Consider the following 27,201-nt stretch of genomic DNA (forward strand, 5'->3'; position numbering starts at 1 on the left):
GAAATTTGTCCTCATTAAAAATGCAAATTTTTCTATGTATGTGGACTAATTAGACCTAGTAAAGAATCCATGCTCTCGCATAAAATCGAATTATTCCACAGCCTCGAACCCGCCTTCGTAACGAAAATACACCGTATTTAGTCTTGTTTGAAAGAGAATAGAAATTGGTTCTTGATACGGTTCCAATAAATTGCAAAATCAATTCTAACGTTTGTCAGATGTTTTGGTCTATACACTAGAAATCCAAAAAACCGATAGGGACAAAGAGACTGGAAAACCGAGGACTGGATTCTTTGATCAAACCTACATCTGTTGTATTCAGATTCTAAAAAATTCTTCTGATAATTCGAAGTTGCAATCTTTTATTTCCGCAATCTACAATCTTAAGACTGGAAAAACAATTGAATCCTTCATTCTACGCTAATTCTGTAATTTTTCGGTTTTCAAAAAACCGTTTCTCGATGATTCTGCGATATAAATCCGAAATGGCAATTCACCATTTTCACGATCTAGAATTTGAGTACTCCAATTTTTTATTTCCGCTATCTACGTTCTTAAGAGTGGAAGAACAATTGAATCCTTCATTCTAACCTGATTCCGCGATTTTTTTGTTTTTAAAAAACAGTTTCTCAATGATTCTGCGATCTAAATCCGAAATGGCAATTTTCTATTTTCACAATCTAGAATCTGAGAGTAAACAGAGAACAGATATTACGAGTGATGAAGCAGAGTACGAAGTGCGCGGTGCCATATACATATATAACAAAAGACGATCGATGGGTCGCGTGAGTGCGTTTTCCGAGCCACATGTTGGCACTGTGTCAGGGAGCGGGGGCGGTTCACCCGTTTCACGATCTGCAGGGGTGGTTTGAACCGACTCTGGATTTTCCCTGGCACGCGAGTCCTCGTTAGGTTAGGTCGCAGCTGATGTATAGCCAGGCAGGCAGATAGCAGGCGAACGGTTAGGCCAGTCGTGTATGTTAATATTTGTTACACAGGTACGGCGATACGCGTCTCATACCCACGCGTGGCCGCTCCTAAACTCCATCACGAATAACGGGGGGAATTGAGGGTCGAAGCCCTGGGTCGAAAAAGAAAAAGAACAAGAACAACAGTCGAAGCGAGAAAACGCGATCAGACAGCCCTTGTTCGTACGTTTGTACGTCTAACGGGATATTTTTATTAAGACGTCTTATGGTCGAGCATTTTTTCCCATTTACACTATTTCTTTATCGCTTAAATAAAGTAGACGCGTTCTGAGATTTCGAAATACTCATTCCCGACGTTTCAGTACAGAATTTAAAGTTCCTCTGGGTCTAATGCCTGTAATAGCCTTTTAAGATGGATGTCAAATCGATTTTGTCGATTCATAAATATTGTAAAATTCTGAGCAATTACAGTCTTCAATCATTCATCCTTCTCCGGGAATTATTTGAAACGTGGAAAAATATCAGTCGTCTTTTCACAAGTTCGAATAGATGATATTTTCAGACGCTTAATAATGAACCTGCAGAAACTATCTGAGATTAGTGAATTACTGGTTCAAATTAACTGGTTCTTAATTATAAATGGTGAATTAATGGTTCAAACCGTTATTTACCGTGGTCTGGAAATTATGATGAGACTTATTGGACAATGTTTATACTGTTGTCAGCACTTCGGACGCGATAAAGAATACTTTCCAGACATGTCAATGTCAGTTTATACTGACCGAGAGACTGGAAAAATGTCTGAGACATCAGGAATATGTAGAAGGTGTAATGACATCTGACTGGACGTATTGATACGTCCAGATGAAACGAAAATATGTAGAGTTGTGTTTTTACACGACATAGAGACGTCTCGAAGGAGTCTGATGTATAGCATTGTGATACCGAGGTGCGAAAAGTATCTTACGACTCGACTCAACTCGATATTTAATCATAGAGAAGTTGCTTGTAAGATGATTGCCTAATGAGCACGACATTATCATGGATGTGATGAATCCGTTAAATATGTGCAAGAGAATTCGTTAAAGACGTAAAGAAAATCATACGTGACTTGCATCGAATTTGGAATCGAATTAATAGCTTAGACTGCGATTAAAAAATACATAATCCAACTTTTCTCGAATGATATTTTTTTATCCCTTGTTTCATTTGAATTAAAGAGAAAAAAATAATACCTCGTTTCAGGGTAACAGAGATAAAGGTCATCCGCAGGCCTACGGCACAAAACTTTTGTTTCCGCAATCTCTTCCACATCAGATCCCCTGATCCTTTTTCAGTCTCACTGTTTTCACGTCTTGCTGTTTTTTGAAAATTCACTACCAAATCCTGGGGTCAGGCGATGTGGGGTTATTTGGCTCGTCGACAGGGTGCCGAGTGAAATATTATTATTGGCACCAAGGTCTTCGGGCCGCCGTGGCGGGTCGTGGTTCAGACGGGGTGGCACTGCACGCGTGTTCAATATGTATACATTAACCTGAGCTGTTGCTGTTCCAACCGTTTCTTGCTGTAATTTTTTCTATTTCCTTTTACCTCCGTCCGTTTTTTGATACGCGTTTATTCTCACACCATATTCGTATAATCCAAGCAAAGCTCGACAAGTTTATCAATGCACTTACGTTTCTCAGCATGATGATATTTTATCACATCGACATTTATCAAGTTTTTCTATCCCCCGCCTCGGAATATAATACTTTCTTTTTTTTTTCAAGGTGGTGATAGATTTCTCAATGTATGAAGAAGAAAAAATGATAAACAAAACGACGTATGAGACGGAAATAGCAAGAAGAGTTAATTATTACAGTAGGCTAAAGGCTGCTTGCACACTGCAGCGGAATGAGAACGACATATTGGAGGAAAAATTGTAACTCGACACGACACAAATATTTAAAAGAAAAAAAATCACGAACAGCAACAACACTAACAACAAACAGAACGATTTCCAAATACCGGATGTAAATAATATTCCCGCATTTCCAACAGCCGGCCAAGGCTGATCTACAACTGGCACTGCCAGCCAGGCCGCACACTTAAGTGTGGCCGCCTACCCACCCTCATACCTCAAACTTCACTACGGCAGAGGAGGAAACGGGGGAGGGATAGGAATACTTCTTAAACGCCCCTCACGGCTGCCCGGTAAACTAAAAACCTCGCGCAGCCATCGCCACGCGCAATCTCAACGGGTTCACCCTTAATTTAAACCTCAACACGATTATCCGTTCAAGTTACGAAAAATAGATCAGTAGTGGAAATATTCATATCACATGAGTTGTGGAAATTTTTTCAACCATACACGAATACCGAATCACCGTCAGTTTCCATGGTTAATTTTCCCTCGTATAATATTGCGAGGATCTACTCGGATTTCGAGGAATGGTTTATTCCATTTTTCATACATCGCGCCTTAGCGGCAGAACTGACATGACTCGAATATTGGCTTTTTTGAGTTGACATCACATTTGGATTTTCAAAGTTCGAGTCTGTAAGCTTAAAAAGTCACATTTCTGTAGTTGTATAATTACGGCTCATTATTCAACAAATGTGACACAACTCAAAAGGACTGTTGTAAGGATCCTTACTGAAATCGAACGGATCCGAACTTTTTCCAAATGATTTAAGAAGCAGTGAAAAAACTTTTTACCACAAACGGTTTACTTCGTAGAATAGCAGGTAACTTTCTTAAACATGCAAAGCTTCTACTCATATTTATTTGCTTCTACTGAAAAATGCCAATTATTAGTTGTTTCACCTTAGTCGACAACAAGGTTCAACATCTATACCCATATGGAATTGTATTTTGTATTAACCAGTGTAAAATTATTCGTATATACAAGCGCGAAGTAATGTCTGATCATCGATTCAATTTATTAAATCCTACAATAAACTGGGTATTAGGTTAAATCAGAGCCAAAGTTCCTAGCAGGTTTCATTTCGGACGGCTAAAATTAAATAAATTTTCACCTGCAGACTATACATTCGCATTAAATCGAACTCATCTGTATGCAATCATAACTGGTTCGTTTCACGATGGTAGTTATCTTAATCTTAAATTAAATTGCCGTAGATTAGGTTATGATAAGACCTACTTATCAAACTTCGTTTGCTTATACGATATTACACTGACAGGTTCATTACACATAAAAAATTTAAAAACTGGACAATCGCCGAAATCAACTGATCGAAACCGTCGACAAGCCGAACTGTTATTATGAAAAGTTGTAATCGTACACTATCTTTTTTGTTCGAATCACAATCTATTGTACGTTCTCGATAATTGCGAGTGCTCGATAAACTGACAAAAGAATTCGTTTGAGAAGATCTTAATTATTTACTCAAGTACTATGTATTACTATAGGTATTACATAGTACCTTTATTTTTATAAGATGCTTATAGATGTTCCATTATATTCTAAACTTTGAGATTAATAAAAATAGACATCAGGATTTCCGTTCTTCAATGTTTCTCAAGGCAAAAAAGAGCAAAGAAGAGAGACCAGGAGAGAAGTATACAGTCTGGAAAAAATAAAGCTCGTTTTTCGCGTTATCAATTAGCATCGTTATTACAAAATGCGCGACTACTACAGAAGAAAACTAAAAGCAAAGGTGCTTGAAATACAAAATAACATTCGTGAAGCCTCGAATATTTATTAAATCATAAAATTCTTAAAGTGAGCCTGAAGCGCCGTTCACAATCAGTGCAGAAACTGGTTGATCTACCTACAGCAACAGGTTCGCGTGACGGAACCCCTGAACCGTACCCCCATAACGGAAGTCCCACTCATCAACCGTAGTAAAGACCTGCTATATGCTTCTGCAGGTTAAAGACGGGAATGTCTGAACGGTTCGCCCTTAGTGTATAAGATTGACTAATGACCGGTTAAATTTTTTTTCTTTCTCCATTTTCCTTGTTTCACTGCGTCTGACGATCAAGCAGATAACGTTATATTTTTCCGGATTTTCAAAAGAAACCAAAAAAAAAAGAGTTGGATCCAGCTTTTTATTTGATGTATATTTTGATTTAAGTACTTTCTGTTTCTTTTACGTTTTTCGTTATTCTTCTTTATCTTCTTGAATAAATAATTATATAACCACCACACTAATTCTGTCAATTTAACAATGTTATTATTTGAAATCTCAGAAACTAAAATAAAAAAAAAACAATGCATATCTATTGACCGGTATTTGAACATTTGATGACATTACGCTATCAGGGATGTATAAGTTTTAAGGGTAAAAATCTTTTTTTTTTTTTTCAATTTTTAATTTATTTTCGACGCTATTATTAGTCTAATTATTATTGTTATTATTTTTAATTTTCCGAGATTTGATCAAATTACTCTGCTCATTCTCTCTCTCTTTTCGGGTAGTAATATCCTTACATGCGTATAATGTTATTCTTCCTCTCGACCTGCACCACGTTACGTATTCCACGGCCGAGATCAATAAACATACACGTATACATGTACTACATACGTATGTATGTTGCCTTAAATAATTAATTTTCATTTCTATAAGTGCCTACATTTATATATGCATGCACGCTGCGTGTGTCTGTATGTATATACATATTTGTTTATGTGTCACCAGACTCTCAACTTCGAGTGTCCTGAGTCGCGTCGCTTACGTAGGTACTTGACGTATCTATGTATCGATACACGTAAACACACAGCTACACGCTTATGCATGAAATATACAGAGGTATAAATATATTTTTCGTTTCTGACGATGAGTATTGATTCACGGGCGTGTTTCATGTATATGTGAATATATATATATATATATATACATGTATTCTGGTTAGTTTTTTCGCCCTTTACTTTCTCCTTACATCATTTTATTTAATTTATTAATTTTATTCAGTAGCCTTGTCTACATTGTTCATTATCTTTTCAGTTCACTGTTAATTTTTACCGTTTTCGGTCCATGCATTGATTTCATTTTTATTTCTTGAAACCATTGTTTCCTTTTGCATTTGGTGTATTACAAAACCATTCGTATAACCGCGCCGTCTAAATTTTATATGTGCATATTATGTAACCACTATTGGGATCCAAAATTAAACGGCCTAAGAGAACATCTTGGATTTAAAATGTCGGGTACGTGGCGAAGGATACATATGATTACCTCTTGTCTGACAAGAAGGCAAGATGAAAAACTTCTCTGTTTTTATAAGTCTTTTGACAATTTATTCATTTATAACAACTTACAAAAAGTCACGTCGCAATTTTTGAGTATATGTATATCTTGGATCCCAACACACGTATATATAAATACAAACCGCTATATTAAATACTTAACTGATTACCACGGTTATATTAAAATGATAATATTATTGTAACTAGATTACCCGGTATCACAGAATATATAATATCGGATTTTTCTTTAATCGGACTTATTACCACCAATATTTACCTATTACACATATACCGCCGCGATTGTATATATGATGCATCGTAAATTAGGTATCATTATCATTATTATTACTATTCCTATTGATTTTGTTTTTGCTACCTATTTTTTACAAAAGCGTTCTCTCACTGGTGATGCTATTAAAATGTAGCACATTATGCATGATAAGTATAGGTATTGATGAATTTGTCATCATTGTTTTTTTCTTCATCGCTACATCCCACACTTTATACATAATTCTCGAAAAATGGAAAACAGTAGCAATACGAAAAAAAATTCCGATGTATACAAGAAAAAAATGATTGCCAAGTTCATTTTCCCAACATTTTATCATCGATTTTCATGTAGTCCATTTTTCTAACGTTGTATTCGCAATCGCAATTATTATTATTGTTACTATTGTTACTACTGTTATATCGTTATTTCATAAGTTTTCCGATCATTTTATTCTTGTTTCTGTTCTCCGTTTTTGCTTTCAACGAAAGAAAAAAAGTTTACGATTAGCAAAATACGTCTGATCGATAGGAATATAGTTGACCACAGAGGTCGACGGTGAGAAGATTGATAGTGTCCAAACATAAATGAGAAACAAAAGAACACAGAGAGAAAAAATAAGTTGAATAACAATATCTTTCCTTATTCCGGGTTTGTCATGGTTAAAGCGACAGATGCATCGACTGTTTTCGAATTTCGAACGACCCGCCGCCTCCCGAGTCCATCGCCATTTTGTCCGTTACGCGAACGTCACTCGCGATCCGGCTGACAAAAAATCGACAACAAACGCCGATCAGCAATTTCACATAAAAAATTTCCCCGCGTGTTATCGCTTGTGATTTTGATTGCCGTTCTTGTTCCTCGGACTGTCAGTAACGTTACCGTCGGTGTTCACGTCGCGACGCGGTCTGAGTATGAAATTGAGGTTATGGGCGGTGTTGACGGCGTAATAAACGTTCGCCGAGTTGGGAAGGACCATTTCCCTGTCAGGCAGCACCTGGGCCAGGGTGTAGTGCTCGGGACTGCCTTCGACGTTGAGCTTGAGCATCGCATTCCTGATCACCTGAGGAGTACGCTCGTTGTTCGACAGCATTATCGACTTGTAGAGAACCACGCCCTCCGTCTCGACGCTCTCACTTTCCATCGTAACCTTGATTATGTAGAAGTCCGGCGAGCTCTTGTGCGAGTGAGTCGGGCTCATAGGGCTCGACGAGTTTCCAGTCACCCCCGCCGACGGCGCGCCGTTCGATCCCGAGGTCAAATATGGCGGCGCAAGACGCGCCTGGTGACCCGAGCTCGCCCCGCCCCCCGAGCTCAGGGAGACGTCGAGAGATGGAAGCGATGAGCTGGAGGACGAGCTCGACATCTGCGACGGTGAGGTTTGACGGTCCAACGAATTGTGCGGCGAGCTCGGTAACGATTCCAAGTCGCAGTAGAACTGAGAACTGCTTGAACTTGAGGTCGACGTTATCGAATCGTTTTTACGGTGACCTGGATTACCCTGAAATAACACGATCGATAACCAGCCTAAATATTTTTTTATTCTGCAGCCTGTGTTCGACGATTTCGGATTTTCAGATGATTATATGCGTCTGTCTGTTGGCTCGGAAGTGTAGATTCATGATGGAATACCTTACAGGCACTTTGCGGTATTGTCAATAAAGTTATTGGATATGATGATATGATTTTTTTCTTTCATCCTTTTTCGTCAGCCGAAAAGGCAACCGTCAGTTTGCCTTTGAATAATAAAGGGCTGGCTTTCAAAATGTGTTACGAACGAGTGTTTCAAATTTGAACTCGATATTCAGAGATGAAAGGTAAAAAAAAAAAAAAAAAATAATACATGGAAGAAGTTTTCAATAAAATACAACGTACAATAACTCGGTAACCACGCAACTGAATTCGTTCAAATCATCATTCACAGTGGAGTGATCACGACTTTGCACAATGATGTACGGATTTTACATCCCAATGGTCAATTGAATGCTGGTCAATAAAAAAATATTTTAAAACTTGCAAGCTTTTTCGCTACACAGAAACGTGGTGGAGTCAGATTTCGTGATAAGACCGTACAAAAGTATCTTTAATTATTTTATTCAATACCTGTTTCTTTTTGCCACGACTGTTGATTGTGTTTCCCGGAGGAGGTGGTTCGATCTGACAGCTCATTCTGTAGGCTTCCCTGTCATCGAGAACAAGTACTGAATGAAACCATCTCTCGAATATCGGGTCTGCGCTGATATTGTAGGCGTTGGCGGCACCCTGAAGGAGCCTGATCCTGGCCAGGACCTCGAACTCCTTTCTCCGCTTGTCAAAATTAATAAGACCATCGGCTATCGTGTCTGGTATCGCCGTGTCGATCATGGTGAGATCGGTAAGAAAGGTGCCCAGATAAGGAATGGTGCCATAGCTGATATTCTAGAGTAAAAAGAATGTCAAAACAGTAAAGTCGAAGACTTTTCGAACGTAAACAAATCACGAGTTCACTCGACTCACCCCAGCGTTAGTGTTCTGTTTTTGGAATAGTTTCTGCAAATGACGATCGCTGCGCCCAGCAGTGTCAGCGAACTTGGCAGTGCCCTCCTTGATGAGGAGCTCTCTCTGAGTCCAGGCGTTATTCTCCTCTGAGAATATCCTCTCGAGCTCGCGAAAAAGCTCGTGTTTTTCCCTGGGCATGGCTTGCCAGCACTTCTCCAGCCTGTAAACGGAGTTGCTCTGCAGACCTGAGACGATGGCCTTGAGGCTACTAAAGTTCTTGAGCACCCTCAGCTCCTGTGCGATGTCGATCCAGGTCTCGATCACTCTCGCACGCTCCTGAGGCTTTAGGCTCAAGTCGATCAGGATCGTCGTTATCACTCTGAGTGACACGGCGTTGAACTGATTGACGGTCGCCAAGACCGTTGCGGCCTCGTGACTCCGCGAACGGTCGCGTCGCGACCAGACAGCACCAAGGCATTGGTGAGCTACGAGCTTCTTGAACAACTCAGCGTCCATCCGCGTCAGCTGCTCGGCAAAGTGGCGGTGGGGCACCTCTGGGAACGAGTAGGTCGGCCACAGATCTCCGATATTGTCTCCTGATGTGTGAACTGGCAGACGACTGTTTTCGTACATCAGGCAGGAGTCTGCGAAGAATTGTGGTTTATACTTGAGCGCCTCCGAAATGCTTCAAAATGCGAAGTATCAAATTCTACTTGTTCTGGACATAAAACGTTCGAAGCATGAGCGCATAATGTCTGCATTTTTCTGATCATGTTTCGAGCACGAAATAAACAAATGAGCAATCTGATTGTGAGATTAAGTTTTTAAGCACAAAAAAATAGTTCCAACATATCAAAGGATCAATCATCGGTACCTAAGACTCCAAGCACATGTTTTAAGCCTGGTCAGGTGACTTGATCAATTTTCAAGCATAAATGGAGCTTGATGAAGCAGGATTGAACATTTTGAACACGTCTAGCGTGCATTGAATAAAGATTTCAAGCGTCAAAAAGTGTTTTCTTGATAATTCCGAATGTAAAATCTGTATTCACGTAATGTACCTATGATCTGATCCGCTCTTTGAAAGCAGTGGAGTCGATGCCTGGCTTTCAGTTCGAGTTCCGAGGACGGAAGTCGCCGATGGGTGAAGTCGAGGAGTCTGACAAGGAGGGGATGAGTCGGCGGCGACTTCCAGTCACCGGGATAGGCGTCCAGCCATACGTGGAGGGCCTGAACCAGGGTCTTTCGATGCTGTTCGCCAGCGGGAGCAGCCCCGGAATTTTCCTCCAGAGCGTCGTACCTCGCGAGCAAAAGCTCTAGAACTTCCCGCGGCGTTGTGAACGCTCGATAAGTTGCTAGGAAGACGTTTATATATGTCGACTCCAGCTCCCCGTCGTCGTTCGCCAGACTCTCGACCAGCCGCTGAACCGTGCCGGCCTTCAAAAACCTCACACGCACCGTTTCCCATTCTAGATGCGATATTTCGTCGTCCGAATCCTGTGCGATGATTGAAAAAAAGGTGTTATTTTTACTTCACACAGAGGTTTAATCGAGAATTTGATTTTTTAATTCTTATTCCCTTGAATTCAATAATCTTTTCCAAACGCTCACCGATGCTGAGAGGCTTCTCGTTGGTCTGTGGTATCTGACTTTCTTTAAATATACCGTGTAAATTACTCCGTCACCTCGTTCCTCGCCCCATAATCGCCACGTGGGCTGGAATGAGAGGAAATAACATTGAAACAAATTTGTTGAATTTACGGGTAAAGCGGAAAAGTAAATAAAAAACAAAACTTGTCTACATATGCACCCATTTTCTGGTTCTTTATTAATATAACGCATGCATGCATCGATATTAGTAACGAACTACGGGAATTGGAAGGTCTAAAATTGAACAATGAAATTTTAAATCTATTTTGTTATTGTTATTTCCATCTTGATTATGAGAAGAAAATATTTTGCTACTGTGCAGTAGCAAGTTTAAAAGAAACAAAATGAAAAAATCCAGTTTCCTTCCAGTTTACAGGTTAAACAGTTTCGATAATTGATTCTCGGAGAGCCGATAGAAACTGTAATAGTTTGGTCATCGTGCCAACTTTATATATATTCACAAATCTCTGATATCTCCGGTATTGCGAGATTAGTAATAGGTGAGTGCGGAAAAAATCTTGGAAAGAGTCTGTTGAAAAAATACAATCCAATGAACCTACAGCATTTTTATTCACCACTATTCGCGTATATGTTGTACACGAAAGATATGAAAACCTGAACCAGGAGGGATGGAGAGTTGAATAATTAAACATTGAAATTATTTCCAAGTCGGTATTATATACATTCTATTCGACGCACGTATGCGTAGCTATTTAAACAACATAATTTATACGTGCAATAGGAAAATAGCATGGAATGCATCTGGCAGTAGGTTAAAAAAATAAATTAACGTTTAATATACGAGCAGACAAGGCACGGATTACTCGACATATAAATGTTCCGCATGTGTTGAAAAACGTTCGTTCCGTTACAAGTTTAATGCATCAGTTTCGTTAGTCCGATTTCGAAATTCAAGTCCTTTTATTTTATTTCTTGCGTTTTTCTGCGGTTAATTTTATTCTTATTAAATTCTTACTTTTGTGAACAAGTTACAAAAAGAAGCAATCAGTTTCATTTCTCATTCGCTTTTGAACTAAAAACTTCAACAAAAAACCGTGTCTTTTAAAAATGATGCCACGTATCGTGCTGTAAAAATTAATAAATGGGATAACAATATCATGCCATTCAACTTTAATTACATTGTCTAGTTACCATTACCCTTATTTTCGAATCTTCATTTTACTGCAGTGATACAATTGTGCAAGCATATAAGAAAATGAAAAATATCAATGAAAAACAAAATGTAGCCAGTAGCCCATAGGAGTAATTATCAATCATGTATTTCACCACTAATTTGCTTTTTTCAGCGTCAAGTGCAAGGAAAATAGTTATTACAATGAATAAATGATGAAGTAATGGTTGAATGAAATGAACCAATGAAATGAATGAATTTGGTTTCATTTTTTCCTCTGGTATGCATCTACTTACACCCTCATACACATCTAAAAGCAATGAAAAAATTGCAGACACGATTTGGGAACTCGTTGCTTCCAGTTTCTTGTATTTCTCTTTTTTACTTTATCTCTATCAGGTCAACGTACATCATGGTGTGCTTTCGATCAGCAGAGCTGCAGAGCCAATTGTCCATTAGACATGAACAACCTCGTGTTATACATACACGCTATATAACATATCTGTAGTAATTGGAGTGCCTTAGCTCGGTATATCCCAACAGATAAAACATAATGAAGCATTGCGTCACCGATGCAAATGCAAATCGCAGGTGACGCGATAATCTGGTCAACGCGATTTTCATTTGTGAATGAAATTCGCGATAAAATCGCTCAACAGAAAATTGATAGGAACAAACTTGTTCCAATTTTTTGTGAAAAGAAAATATTTGAAATCTTTCTGCAAAAATTTTTGATAAACATTTCTTATTTTTTTTTTTTTTTGCTTTTGTTTCCCTCGTTAGAAAATACTTACAGCCCGTATTATCAGCAACGAATTTGTAATTATACGAGGATCTCACGGGAATCCAATAATTTTTTCATTCTTTCAAGATCAGATCGAGTCTCGTGAGATTATAAGCTTTTTAATTAATTTAGAAATCATTTATACATTCTGATAATATAACGGAAACATTCTGAAGCATCGGGGAAATTTCGAACATTGTTAAGAAATTCTGTATCATTGTTTGATGCAAATTTTGTACTCATCTGCCGGATGAATCCGCAAGACTATTATCTAGCAGAGCAGACTGCACACATCCGTTTTGTCAGAAAAAAGTTTCCACGCAAACATGTTTAAATACAATAACATTCTCGTTATCTTATAATGCGTAATAAATAGTATTACAAGCCGTCCGTATCTGCAATAAATTATAAATACGATTTGCAAAATTTTCGACCGTGTATCGAATTGTATAGAAACAAAAAGAATAAAATAATACAGTAATGTTAGAAATCAGCAGCTTATGCGGAAAATAAGCATGCCACGCAGTTGAATGTGGGAATATTTATTCTATGATAATTTTCTTTTCTTCGTTTCAGGGTAACTTGAAACTGGAAAAAAAGTCTCAAGTATTTTTTCGCCGACAATTTATAGATTTCCAGATATTTCGGTGTATAATATGTGATATATGTTCTTATAATGCAGAAATTTTGTGTGCAAAATCGTACCGCATCATCTTTTAGAATTTTATTATTTCGAATCGCAGAATGACGCTGAAACTAGGCAGGTAATAATCAGCACGTAATACAGGCGGAAAGGTTCCGTTGCAAGGGACGACCAAACGATGAAACATGACAGGACATTCCTTGATATTTTATCATTTCTTTACTTCCTGAAAGCCCTCCGGATGTATTATCCGCTGGACATTACCTGCTAGTTTCAACGTCATTATCGCAGGATAATTCTTTAGTGCCGTGTTACTCATAACGACCGAAATTTAAATTTTTTGCAGCGAGGGTTCGGACGAAAAAACGAGAAGGAAAAAGACAAAAACCGGATATCTTTTACAATTAGTGCATGATACATTCATAGATACATAAAAGAAACGAAGCAAAATGATAATCCAACAACAAGAACAACGACAAGACAAACATTGAGACTACAGGTTCTAATTCAACCAATTCGACACTGATTCAACAATTCTACTATTCGTCAGGCATTTTTTTTTTTTTGGTAGGTATATATATTTATTTTTTATGTTTTTCGCTCCTCTCTCGATCATTTTTACCTGCTGCACGTACCACTGCGTGGCTGTGGTGTTGGCGTTGAGATTCGAGCCGGAGATGAAACTATTCGTGTGGTAATTATGGTTTTTCTTGTATTGCGAGGAGGGCTTGCACGGTGTGCACAAAAGCAGCGGGGCTAATCTCGAGACTCCTTTCAAGGATTGGGACGCAGGGGCAGCCGGCGGAAGCGCTGGCGGTGGTCCCAAACCTCCTCCTGTAGGCCTCAGCCCATCCTCACCGAGAACCGGCCACAGCATCCAAGATGGATTATCGCTGTGCGATTTTCACACTCACACGACGACGTGTTTTGGTCTTTCCTCCACCTCTGCGGTTCAGGTGTAGTCCAATCCTCACTTGAAACTGATTATCCAATTTTTTTTTGTCATTTTTCCCCGTGATTCAATTGTTTCATATCATTGGTTTTGGCATTTTTGAAAAAGTATCGTCTTTTAGGCAGGAGGAATGCTCATTTGTTTATTTCGTTTTTTGATATTCGAAATATTTTTCTACCAACAATTTGATTAAACGCGGCGAAGAAACGATCTTTTTTTTTATTAATAACCTACAATTATAGAGATCGAATTAAAAAATCTTTTCTGAAAATTGAAACAAATAATATACATTGCTCACATTCATTCGAAATTACTGTATATTATATTAATCAGATAATTCTTTCTAATTTGTAACGACATTTCATTCAATTCCACGTTCAATTTTATTTCAACACTCGGTTTCGATTGTACTTTTTCTTATCGGTCACTGACTGCAACTTCATATACCTTTTTATTGGTTCTTGGTTTTGTAGTTTGAACAGATATTTGGGAACGAAAATGAGTGGATAAAACTTGAGGAATTGTACGACCAAGTATATACGAAGACACCGCCGACTTGTGAAGATCGTATAAATCAATTATTGTGAAGTGAAACATAGAAACCAGGAATCCGGGAATCAGAGTAATCTTGAAAACTGAGAAACTGTCAGTTTTATTAATTGTAAATCAGAATATATACGATACTGAAACATCAAATATATTGAGAAACGAAAAACTAAAAATACCAGAAATCTAGGAATACGATGACCGCCCTGCAGGACCATGAAGAATTATAAAAACAAGCAACTATAGACACCTATAAATTTTTATAGAAATATTGAGAGCTAAAGAATAACAAAACCATGAAACTGAAATCTCAGAACACGAAACAGCTGATTCAAAGTATAAACCGAGAAATCTGAGAAGCATAAAAAATAGAAACCGACTGAAACCTAGATAAATGAATGCCTGATCGAACCAATAGCATTCTAATAACCTACAAACCTAAGAAATTGATAAAGAATGAAAAGCCCGATTCCTAAAAACATAATAAAAATAATTGTAGGTGGGTGACTAGCAGCGTTGCCTCGTCGTCGTTTGTTGTTTGCGGTACTGAACCAAGTATAATAAACGTAAGCGTGTCCACAGCGCGGTTGGAACAACGCACTTCCTGTATATTACAAATAATTTAACGTGCGTTGTTTCGCGGATAGTAACAACATTGATAATAATAATAGTAGTAGTACGGGGAAATACGTACTCACGCGTGTATATAAGGTATAAATACCTCACAACGCGGGCACACGACTAGCGTGAAACAGTCTGCATTATCTCGCATGAGGAAAATTGCAAGAACAATCATTGTATGTACACGTTAACCTGTGCATACGTTGAAGTTCGAACGATGACATTCGTTACACGACTAATGAAGAATAGATTTTTCGATCGTTTCAAAAGGATGTAACGCGAGACGTGATATTCTGTAATGACGTAATGAAAAAAGTAGGAGCGGTGAAAGGAAGAGGAAACCAAATTGTTAAAAAAAAAAGAAAGAAAAAAATGAAATAGAATAAGAACAACGAAGAAAATCGAAATCAGCATCGTCGTGGGCTGGTAATGAGTCGCGTGATTCATGGTTCTCGTGATCGTCTGCTTCCTTTTTCATCTATGGTTTTGTACATCACTATATGGTATATGTTTTACGCGTGCCTGAACCGAACAAGCGGAAGAACTTAAAGTGACCATAAAATGACCATTGCGCGGTTTCTTATCATCATGATACGCAGTAGTAAACAGGTTATATATGTAATAATAAACGTGCAAAACGTGCTCCACGAAATAGTGACCGGAAAACCTAAAAGACACGTTTCGTGGAATATTTTTGTTTGTATTCAGAGCGATATTGATACAGTTTTTCGTCGAAAAATTGTTAGTGTTCGATAGATTCCGATGTATCAAACTTACGTAAACCAGGAAACTTGAAGATGCACTAGTGCAAAAAATATCAATCGCGTTATTTAGTATATATATATATATCTATTAGTAACATATTTCAATTAGCAAATGACTTTGACGATAAAGAGAGAGGAATTAACGAATAAATTTAACTTCGTGATTCTACTGTTCCATATTAGAGCCAAATGTTCTTTGGATGAATTAACAATGCACTTGCATCATATTTTCAAACACGTTTTAATATGCCTGAAATAACGTGTAATCGACCCGAAATGGAATTACGATAAAATTTTGGCGCAGCAGCTGAATTTAAATATATATGATCCACTTTGATCGTTTGATACACTTGATATATGAAGCTGAAAGAATAATCGAGGTTTCCTATCTCCCGAGGTTGAAAACATACGCTCATATAAACGGCTGAGATAAGAGAAAAAGGGAAAAAGAGATCGATTCCTTTCATCATCATCTCTTAAGAGAAATACGATACGTATACATGTAGATAGATGCAAATAGGAAGTTATATATATGTATATATATAATCACTTCGGAATTTAAGTCCTGAGGATACTGTATTCATCTAATTTTCGTGGACTGCAGATACAAATAAATAAACGTCATCAAAACATCATTTCACGTGTACAATTTCATGTTTCAGGTGGGCAAATTTTTTGTTTTAACTATAGGTACTTAGAAAATTTGGATTCTAACATTCAACCTGACGCGCAAGAAAAAAATAACAAAAGTACTGGATGAATAAAAGAAAAGAGTATACCGAATAAAATTTGAGAAAAAAATACTAACGAAGCTAAATTAAAACAAACAGGATTCCAGATTATGCCGGTATGACTCATAACAGAATTGTTATGTGAAGACGACAAAATAGCGCGCGTTTTGCGTATGTATACACATTGACATGTAGGTATGCTAGGTACTCGGTTAATTATCAACCTTGTCCTATTACATACGTAAATGCATAATATACATGTATATGTATATGGACAATATACAAAGGTATTTATGCAACTCATATAACGAGATATCGTACACGGCTAAGCTGCATAACACGTTGGAACGGATGATCGCTGCTACGGCAATTAGCAGCATCGCACGTTAGTTGATATTCGTATAATATAACAGTGAGGAAGGATATTTATTCGCGAAACTATTCGCCAACTTTCATTTCGTTTTTTTCTTATCAATTCTTAGGAATGATTCCGGGCCCAAACAACGTTTGTTTACCATTCCAATCCGCGATACGAAATCTTCTTAGCATAAATCAAAACATCCTTTCCAATAAATGACGTAAATAATTTTTGATTAATCGCAATCCATCCGTTGGAAATAATAAGAAGAAGGAAGTAATATTACCAGTAATAAGTGAAATGTGTAGGTAGCAAAAAAAAAAAAAAACAGTATAGAAAATTAACATCGATGTACCGTCGTGAAATTAAACACGAGGTAGGTATGCTAACAAAATTTACGTGTTTAATCACGATTAAAGAAATTCTTTGAACAAAATGTAAATCGTTATGATGACGTTAATGAATTAACATAAGCCAGCTTCATTCAAATATACGATCTCTGTTTTAGGAAGATTAAATGTAGGTATAGGGAAAAATTACCGTGTGACAAATTCCAATACCTTATCATTCTATACTTAATAGCTGTTATCAATATTTTCGAGTAATTATAGTATCTTCTTGTTTCCCTTAGAAAAAACTACCTCATTTCTTGATCTCTTTCTGTTTTATCTCTGTGTTTTGTATAGGTACGATTGACGGCCGGTGAAATCTCAGTCTCTTTCATTACTGGTTCTGTCTCTCTCCTGAAACCTTTACACTCGATATACGCAATAGCATACAACATATATAATTGAAACCTATGATGTATGTATATGTAACCCGGCTTGAGACTCTCAGGGGTCGGCAAACGACGACGAAGCAAACTCAGCAGTGCACGCTTCGTAAACACGGTATTAAAATCACCCTCAATTAGATAAGGAAATTGCCCAAATTACCTAAAAACCTTGTAGAATAAAGTTGTGTAAGAAAGTACAAAGAAATAACCACGGATACACAGAACAGATATACGAACTAACAACCGACGAAATAATACGAGAAGAACTGAGGATAAAGTCAAACTACAAAAAAGGGGGGGGGGGGGAGCCTCAAGGGGACAGACGAAATTACATACATACAGACAAGAATATTTCGATGGGGATAAAGACAATTTCATTACCAAAGAACCTGGGTTTAGTTTTCGCTTGCGATGTATATAAAAAATTGTTTAGTGTCTTACATTTCTCACGAGCAAATTAATCGATGTTCACTGTACTTGTAGCCTAATATTTGTATCCACCGTGTATGAAAAAACAACGGACCACCGAGGGTGCTAAATTTTGAAGTAAGCTGCTGCAGAATTATTTTACGAGCACTGCGCGACCAGAAGACATACGGTAACGAATGAATATTTCAACGATACGAACTGATCACAGAATTGAATATTTATTCGAAGTAACACTGCGACCTCGGCTCACAGATAAATACTAAAAACAAAGAGGAGAACTACAACGCGGTTAGCCGAAACGAATCGTCGGAACGAAGCGGCGCGTGACGACGCCTCCGGCGTCTGAGTAGTACTGGTTTTGATCACGCCTACCGCTGTACCTTGTTCTTGCTAGCCACCCGCCGCTACCCGAACCACGCGGCCGACCCACACCTTCCGTTATCACTGATCGAAGTGCGCATGCGCCGTTGGAGGACACGCGGTTCTCACTGACAGTTGAATCTCTCGCGGGACAGAAACGGCACGACACCTGCATTGTTTTTACGTACTGTATCTCGGGTTGAATTAAATTGCAAGATCTTTGGACTGAAACTATTTTCAAGCTTGACTTGTGATGCTGCGAATGAACCGTAACCCAACATCGCGGGATGATTTGGAAGGAAGATATGACTTTTAATGTAAACAACTTTGACATCTTCGGACAAAGTCCATTGTCGAGCACATTTTTTGACACTTCCAATGAGTCATAACTCGGTATGGTGAAAAAATCTAAAATGGAGATACAACTTTCAATGTAGCTGGATTTTGGTTTCACACTGTCCCCTTAAAAAAGTCTCGCGAGACACAAGCGCGACAATACCTTTGACGCGATGTACCTTGATACAACAATAATGCAGAATCTTTGGATGAAGAGCATTTTGAAGTTCGTTTTCTGACTCTTCAAATGAGCCACAGCTCGATATCGTGCGAAAATCAGCAATGGAGATACGACATGTGCCACCGTTTCTCTTTCATCGTAACGCAACTTTGGTGTTACGCGTTGTTTTTCTGAAGAAAGGATCGAGAACAAAGCATACGTGATTCACGCCCGATCTTTGAGCCTTTGAAATTGCAAGTATTTCAAAAATTCTGATCGCTTATACGTTTCTACGTAGGGAAAGAATTCGAAAAAGTACAACGATGGTAAAAGCCAGCAAGAATGAAACATTTGTGAAGAATACCAGCAGATAGCGTAAATATCACTACGAATTAATGAGTGCGTCACGTTTGTGTCAGCTATTTTTTCTTTCTCTTTGTTTTAAGCACGTCATCTAGCTTACAACGATTTTGAGAGGATGTGCGAAGCGGGTTAAATTTTACCCCTCTGTATTTATTATTGGATGAAGGGCTAAAACTGAGTCATCAAATCAGCTCCCCTATAAATACATATATACGTTCTCTCCGATCCTTTTGAGGGTGAGGGCTGGATTACATATATTATATATACCGTGGGTATGTACAGCTCTCTATATTGGAATTATAGTCACATTTATTTCTTTTCAGTAGTGAGGGATATTTTCTCCTAACTTGCACTTTTTGATTGACTAACAAATCGTCAATCTCTATCAAGAAAATGGTGAATTTTTCATCAGTATAACTCTCGAATTAAAACTGTCCTCACTTTCTGTACCCGAATTTTGAAATTTCTTGACTCCCTTTTTTTTACATTACTATATAAAATGATTAAAGAATTCTGAACTTGATGCATTTTCATAACCGTTACCCCCCGTTCAACCCAACGTCACAACGTATGAACGACGTGGAATGTTGTGCACATCTAAACGTGGTTGATGGTCAGCTCTGACGTAAAGGCTGACCGTTCGATGACGTAATGCGGACGTAGATACCGTCACACTCGATACTATTGCATGCGTGAATATATCCTGTTCTGCGTGACGAGTCACTGAAGCTGAACCTCGATTTTTTACACCACGTTTCTCTCTCGTCTTTACCATCAGTGGCTTTCAGCTGAGTCGGTAAGGCAAAATGATCGGTGTACACCGATTTCAAATCATCGTAATGATTGTGAGATTTTTTTTTAGGCTACATTGATTTAATTTCTTCTTTCACTTTTCTTAATTTTATTCCACGTTGAATTTTTAAACGTTTACAACTGTTTTTGTTGGGATTCACACGGAGTGGGTTATAAAGCGAATTGGGTGTACGTTCCATTTACAACGCCGGGAATTGTAGGCGTATCGATTTTACGTCACCCCTTGCTCAACGCCGAGTGTCGTTACTCGACGTGGGCGTAGAGGAGCGAGGGCTGGCAGTGCAACCAACTGGGAACTCTACCCCTAGACCTCTGCCAGCCCAACCCCTATTCAGAGCTGCAGTAAAGTAGCCTGCAAGTGGTTGCCCGGAGTAAAAGCCGCGCCAAATAAAGAAAATCACAATCTGCACACGTGCAGTTCTTCCATATGGAGCATTCCGTCCTGACTCGACCACAGTTCGATTTATGTTCTTCACGGCATTCTTCCATGTGTAAATTGGAATTAAATATTTCGTTGGCGTGCTTTTCTCTATCTATTCAAATTTTCCTTTTGTAAATTCTTTTTTCTCAATTGTGAGTTTTTTGGTTCCTCGATTTTCCGCTCTTAGTACATAAACATTCTCTGAATGTTGGACAAGGAAATTGGTTTCATTTCAACTTCCAAAATTTCTACGGTACTTGAATTTAAAAAAAAAATATTTGTTTTTTTTTATAGAGTCTAGGCGACATACATCGACGGGTTTCTCCCGTAAAGTGAAAAAGATGAAAAGAAAGATTTCCTTGACCTTCTGTATGACCCTTAACTCAAGCACCACATGGTTACCCGGTTTCATATACACACACGTGCATTAACTCTGATCTGGCGTCTCATACAGCGATCCACCTTTGACAATAGCAAAGTCGAGGGATCGCTGCTGAATCAAATTTGCATGATCAAGTGCGGAGAACCCTGGTAGGTTGCTGCAGAACACAGAGTGGCGAAAAATGCACATTACCTATGTGTAATGGGGATTCCCATGAGGCTAAAATAGCATCAAACATGTGCGAACACCGGTCGTGGTATTTAAACTCGTCACATTTTGTCTGGGAGGAGAATATAATTTATCACTCAACACTCTGGTTATATTACGGTAAAAGATTCTGGGCTCTAAACCAACGGTGGAATTTTTAAGCACCTTAGTTAGACTACTGAAATGTTTCACAATCATGAAGTCTTTGTATGTATGTTTTTGTGATTTCGTTATTTCTTTTTTGCTTACTTGCCGGTATCGTTTCACGGAGTTTCCGTAGCCAGGTTTATTCCTACATGTGTACAGTTTAAGTGAAAGTTATAACGGAGAGCGTGCTGCTGGTGCAGTTCGTTGATCTGCGTACAATGTACATCGTATACGTATACATACATGTGCTTCATACACGTTGCCAAATTCTTGATCATTTTTCAAAGTCTATTATTAAAATCGAATTTAAATTCTCCGACAGATACGGCTACATTGCTTTATATTCTGGTATTCATCAGTTATGGAATTGTATTTCCCTGAGAGACGATATTAATTTATCAAGAAAAGAAAAACGAATCTTGTGTTTACAGTCTCGTCTTATTGAAGGTATCTGATTTATCGACTGCTGATAAGTATCAGTGAAACATAGCGGTGATGATCTATGATTATGAATATCGACCTTCCACGGCTGCTGGACGACTGAATACAATAGAAATTACCTAGTAAGGACCGTGAAGTGTTTTAATCAATCTTAAATAAGTTGACATCTGTGACGAGGTACTTGGTTATCATTCCTACGGACAATTAGCAGTAATAGAGAATGATTTTCATGAAAGTAGAAAGTTTTAATAATGCATTGCTCTTATTTTTCAACCATATTTTTTTGCTGCGCGGAGGAGGGAAGCGGTTTAAGCGAAACAGGAAACGCAATTTAACTGTCTTTTCTCGTAATTATCTTAACCTCCTCCTCGTCCCACATTAGATGTTGAGACATGACTCTAGTCGGTTAGCTGGCGGATTTCTATTCAATGATTAGAAAATCGAATTTAGTGGCAAGTCGAGCGCCTCATCTTGACCTAACTATCTGGCTTCATTTCATTATTTCAGTTAGGCGTGTGTATGTATACCTCCACATGTCACAGGGTTGTGTGATACGTACAATTCTTTAAGAAAGTTTGACTCCCCATTGAAGGATCCTGTTCAACAGGACTGTATGAAATACATAATGATATAAACAAACGAATAATATTAAACGAAATTATAAGGAAAACGGCAAAAAGAAAACGTGTGATACATGTGTTCCATAAAGGAAACTTGATTATTCACAGTTTACTTTATTCCAATGCAAGAATCAAAATTTTATCCGAAAATCGTAATCAATTAGATAAAGGTTTACGCACCATCAAAAGAATATTATTGCATATCTTATACCAGGGTAATGGAAACAAGACTTATTATTAGTCGGAAGCGGTTCCACTTCAGATTACAGTTTTATAAGTAATGGCACATGTAATTAAAGGAAGCGTTACTCAGCGAATTCCGTCACCGAATGCCTGATAAAAATCTCAGGCTCAGTCTCAAAGTCCTTTCAAAGGACTTTGAGGAAAAGAAATACGAACCGTCTCCGAGACACGGAAACTTTACGAGGTTGCAGTTACTAACGTTATCGTAACGAAACATTGAAGAAAAATCACTATCTTCTTAATTTGACAGTGATTTTTATGGAACTAAGACTTCGAATTATGAGTGTGTTTTGTTTTATTACGGTTTACTTAATATCAGACAACACCAAAATCCTGAAATAACAGTTTTTCCTCAGCATGAATCGTTACGCTAAAGTTACTACCTTCAATATGACGAAACTTTTCAGTGTACCAATCATATAATCGCTCTTTCAATTTTTAATTACGTATCATCTCTAACTGACCAAGACCGTAAGAAATGAAAATCTCGATTTATATTTTTTTCATCCCACGCTTCTGTAAAAATTTCACGTTCGGCTTTTCACTGCTAACGAAACCTCAAAATTATATCACTGTGACTTTATTGGGTGTAAACGAGCGCGTGGCTTCCTAAACGCTCGATTAAGAAGCTTTCCAACTCGAGATCTGTCAATGTTACGCTATTATAGCAAAGAAACTTAATCTTTTCATTTTGGCGACGAAACGATCCTCAAAATGAATCTGCCACGATTTACTTGTATCGTACGCAATCGGGCACATCGCTTTCTGAAAGCTAGATCAAAAGCATCCGTAACTCGAAATCGGTCAGTGCTATGACGATCACGTGAAGGAACCCGATCTTTGCACCTCCATTGCAAATTGACCGCCATAATTGGATCAGCATGTTTTACGTAGAATTTGGGTGAAGCGGCGTGCCGGTTCTTAAGAGCTCGATTAAAATCATCTTCGGCTCGAGATCGGTCGATGCTACGATGTTCATTAGGCAAAAAAGAGCAAAGCTTTTACTCTGGTAAAACATAACTGTACCGGACGTAGGCAGCAGGCGGTAAAACCGGCCGGTTGTGTCGGTCACTCGGCGAACAGCCTGGTGCTGTCGCTGCTTGGTAAGAGAATCGGTCGTATTCAGCGGCTGCTATCTGAACGAGTGTGTATGGAAGTTCAGGCGTGTATGACGTACGGTATTCACGGTACTCGCTCACCGGTTTGCCGATGTGCGCAACGCATTCATGTACGTACACGCGATTCTCTCACTTCGGCATTCCTCGATCGACGCGCCTACCTTCTTTCGACCGTACAGTATCGTGTATAAACTTGACACATTTAGAACAAGATATGCCATTCGTGACGTACTCCAGCTGTGTTGTACGACGGCACGAAGGAGTTTTGAAACGTTTGGAAACTCAGGGAAACAGCTATTTTGCTCTTCCATATTAACTGATGTTATACATGGTATAAAGATCCGTTTTCCGAATGAAAATTATCGTCGAATAGCGTGAACTTTTGTCCCATCATCTTTTCCTAACTCATTTCTCAGCTTATTGATATTGGACTTGGAGTTTCTATTATAATCACTCAGCTTCAACTTTTGTCTGTGTTCCGGTTGAATTGCGTGAACTTTCAATCTGAATTCATGACGATTCGAAGGTGCAGACAGCCTTATGAGTGCTGATTATTTAGATTAATATAAAATCAGGGTCACAACGTATCTGTACATGTACATTATATGAAACGGACTCCGCGCTGCCAAAGAAGACGGTGATAATTTATATTGCAAATTCGAGTCAACTTTCGTGGGAGAGATCGTTTCAACCGGATAACGGAACAGTATTGCACCGGTTTTATGGATCAAGTTTTATAGAGAAGCTTAACACAACGCGAATGAAAAAAAAACGAACAATTTCTACTAATAACTTTTTTCCATACATCAATGCAAAAAATCGATTTACAGCTACTTCTTTCTCCGTCTTTGTCTTCTCCATATTGTAAACCGAGCAAATTGTTGCCGTAATTTTCATTTCACTTCCCGTGATGATTCGCGTAACGTGGGAGAACAACGCGCAGACTTTAGAAATATTCACGGTACGGGAATATAGAAAGGAAATCTGCAATCCTTAGACCGCATTCTCATGCCATTTTACGCCGGTCTAGATAGTTTTTTCGTCTTCAATTTCATCCGCTTTGCTCTCCTGCAATTCACTGTTTATCCTAATTTCACGGGATTCCCGAATCCTGAACCGATGCCTCAGCCTTTCCCGATTAGCGATTACTCGTTCCAAAAACGCAGTGTGGCAGACTAAAGTTTGATCATGATTTATCCCTTGGGTCATCTTACTGTCGTTTCAATTCCAGACAGTCTAAGAACTCGAGAGAAATTAGTTCACACCATTCAAATATGTAATGGTGTAATATATACTCAGACCGTTCAGAGCTTAACACGTCCAGTGATAATTGGTATTAAACGAATGAAACGTTTTTCAAGGTGAAGGTCCCACTGTTGAGGCAACGGCTCGACCATGAGGCCATATCATGCATTATACTTTTGTATAAAAATTCACCTTCTCTCATGTCCAGTATATTTTTCCCCCTCAATACTTTTCAGCTCTCTCCCCTTACTACTCCTCTCCTAATTGTCAAGAGCATTGACAATAATTGCCATTTGAACAGTGCATGGAAATCGTATTGAGTGTTTCAGCTTGAAAATTCAAACCGAAGTCTTGAATGAAAGGTAAGATATTAAGATCAAGATTTTTTTCCCTCCAGTTTTGTTTTAAAAAACGTGTGTTGCTTTTTCTCATGCGGACTTGCGCAATTCGCATGACACATGAACACTCAAAATTTGCGTACGACAAATCAGCGCTGGCTCAACAAGGCGGCGGGCTTTTACTGTTATGGTAGTTCGTACCCACTCCCAGTTTACCTCTATACTTCAACGTTCGTTGTTTAGAGACGTGTGAGTGCAGTAGTTGTTAGTAAAAAAAAAGCGAAAGAGTCAAACACAAAAAAATTCATACACAGCTAGCGCGCATAAGGATAAAAAGGGAATACTAGGTATGTCTGCCGTGTGAAATTGTTAAACCACATAAAACCAATGGTAAAAGATATGTTAGTTTATTAAAGAATATGCCAAGGAGAAAATAATTGTTATACAAAGAAAGAGAAGGAAAGTAATTAAAGACCGTGCGTTAGTGTGCGTGACAACAGCTGACCGAGAACCGCCATCGACTTTATATGAAAGAATAATCGTTGTCTTCCTTATATTCATGGATGATTTTTTTTTTATTTTGTTTTTTTCTACTCAAATTACCAAGGAGTCGTCAGCATTTTCACCACTCATAGCACAGATCCTCTTCGTAGTAAATGCGGGCGCCTGTTACTGTCGACTCTTCGCGGAGGTTCCTCCAAGATTTTCTCACAACCTGCTGCACTAAAACAACCGGAACTTAAAGAATTCAACGATTCGACAATAATTAGTACTCTGCTTCTCTCCGACATTATAATGGTATCCATATTTCACTGTGTTTTATAATCGAGGTGATGTCCGTTCTTCTTTGGAACTTCCGCTGCTTCACTCCTACGATGTCGATGATAAGGCTGCTGTTCCTCGCTGTTCCATGTGGTCTATCCAGAACCAGTCAGCAGTCATTTCACTGTCGTTGATCACATGGGAAAAAAAATAATAAATAAATAACGTGCATACAGTTCGCAGTTGAGCACATACGGAGACAGGATCAATGGTGCTTTCGCTGCCGCTGACACCTGTCATCCGAAGTGTTGGTATGGAGTTTCACTGTGGCCGGGAAGACAAGCACTGGGCACCCTATCCCCGAAATTATTGTGCTCCTTTTCAGCAAAGGACGTAACGCAGCACACGAAATACGAATTACGCGTGGCCAAAGAACGTCAACGACATTTGCAGGTCTCGCGATCAGTCCGGTCGGTCGGTCGTTTTCCTGCTTTTCCTCGATCACTACGACGGCACAGACCCTATGAACCCTCGATCCGCACGAATCGATGCGAGTGAATTTGTCCACTGAAAACCGCTGGCAGCGCTGTCGCCCGATATTTCACTTGGACGGACCGTCGTCGGCTCTGCTACTCCCGAACTGCCCGTTGACGCCATTCCCACGTTTGGTTTCTCCCTCTCCACCGTCTTTTCTATGCAGAAATTCCCGTTATTGGGCGCTTTGCATTGCTGACCGACAGTACGCTCGCTGCTTTCACCGTCCGACGCTAGCTTCGGCGATCCCAGCGCCATCTCTTCGTCTTGTCGGCAACAATGTTGCGTCGGTCCTGCAATAAACCTGCAATGCCATTTTGGATTTTTTTTTTTTTTTTTTCTTTTTTCATGCATACTTGTTTTGCGAAACGTGATGATGCAACGGCACAATAAAGGTGTTGTTTACACACTTGACGCTAATGATTATTAATTACATTAATACCGGTAGGTTGGTAGTGT

General features: G+C 38.7%; 2 protein-coding genes across 14 annotated transcripts in view; both read right to left on the bottom strand.

The window, feature by feature from the left end:
- LOC124306058 (whirlin) overlaps positions 1 to 3,057 on the bottom strand; it is a 43,650-nt gene extending 40,593 nt beyond the window's left edge. For 5 of the 10 annotated variants that reach the window (XM_046766187.1, XM_046766185.1, XM_046766184.1 and 2 more), the window contains exon 1: positions 2,165 to 3,056. The gene's annotated coding sequence lies outside the window, so the exon portion shown is untranslated. Of the gene's footprint in view, positions 1 to 2,164 lie in introns of all 10 variants that reach the window. The other 5 variants (XM_046766191.1, XM_046766188.1, XM_046766186.1 and 2 more) reach the window with 3 other exon arrangements.
- Positions 3,058 to 6,156: 3,099 nt separating this feature from the next.
- Positions 6,157 to 27,060, bottom strand: LOC124306458 (ral guanine nucleotide dissociation stimulator). Of its 4 annotated transcripts, none has more exons than XM_046767213.1 (7): positions 26,050 to 27,060; positions 13,699 to 14,056; positions 10,479 to 10,583; positions 9,929 to 10,364; positions 8,886 to 9,511; positions 8,493 to 8,807; positions 6,157 to 7,890 (listed from the first exon to the last, which is right to left on the bottom strand). In XM_046767213.1, the coding sequence occupies exons 2-7, from the start codon at positions 13,951 to 13,953 to the stop codon at positions 7,216 to 7,218; spliced, it is 2,412 nt and encodes an 803-aa protein (XP_046623169.1). In that variant the 5' UTR covers positions 13,954 to 14,056; positions 26,050 to 27,060; the 3' UTR covers positions 6,157 to 7,215. The 4 variants fall into 4 exon arrangements, with proteins under 4 accessions (XP_046623169.1, XP_046623167.1, XP_046623170.1 ...); XM_046767211.1 differs by lacking the exon at positions 26,050 to 27,060 and adding an exon at positions 18,265 to 18,598; XM_046767214.1 differs by lacking the exon at positions 26,050 to 27,060 and adding an exon at positions 18,205 to 18,224.
- Between the last annotated feature and the right edge of the window lie 141 nt (positions 27,061 to 27,201).

Source organism: Neodiprion virginianus, chromosome 5 (genome assembly GCF_021901495.1).
Source record: "Neodiprion virginianus isolate iyNeoVirg1 chromosome 5, iyNeoVirg1.1, whole genome shotgun sequence".
Classification (NCBI taxonomy): domain Eukaryota; kingdom Metazoa; phylum Arthropoda; class Insecta; order Hymenoptera; family Diprionidae; genus Neodiprion; species Neodiprion virginianus.

Coding starts and splice junctions, on each gene's coding strand:
- LOC124306458 (XM_046767213.1), bottom strand. CDS start 13,953: ATGCTGTGGCCGGTTCTCGGTGAGGATGGGCTGAGGCCTACAGGAGGA. Junction 10,584..13,698: donor CGCAGTGGTACGTGCAGCAG/GTAAAAATGATC, acceptor CTCTCATTCCAG/CCCACGTGGCGATTATGGGG. Junction 8,808..8,885: donor AACAGAACACTAACGCTGGG/GTGAGTCGAGTG, acceptor TTTTTACTCTAG/AATATCAGCTATGGCACCAT.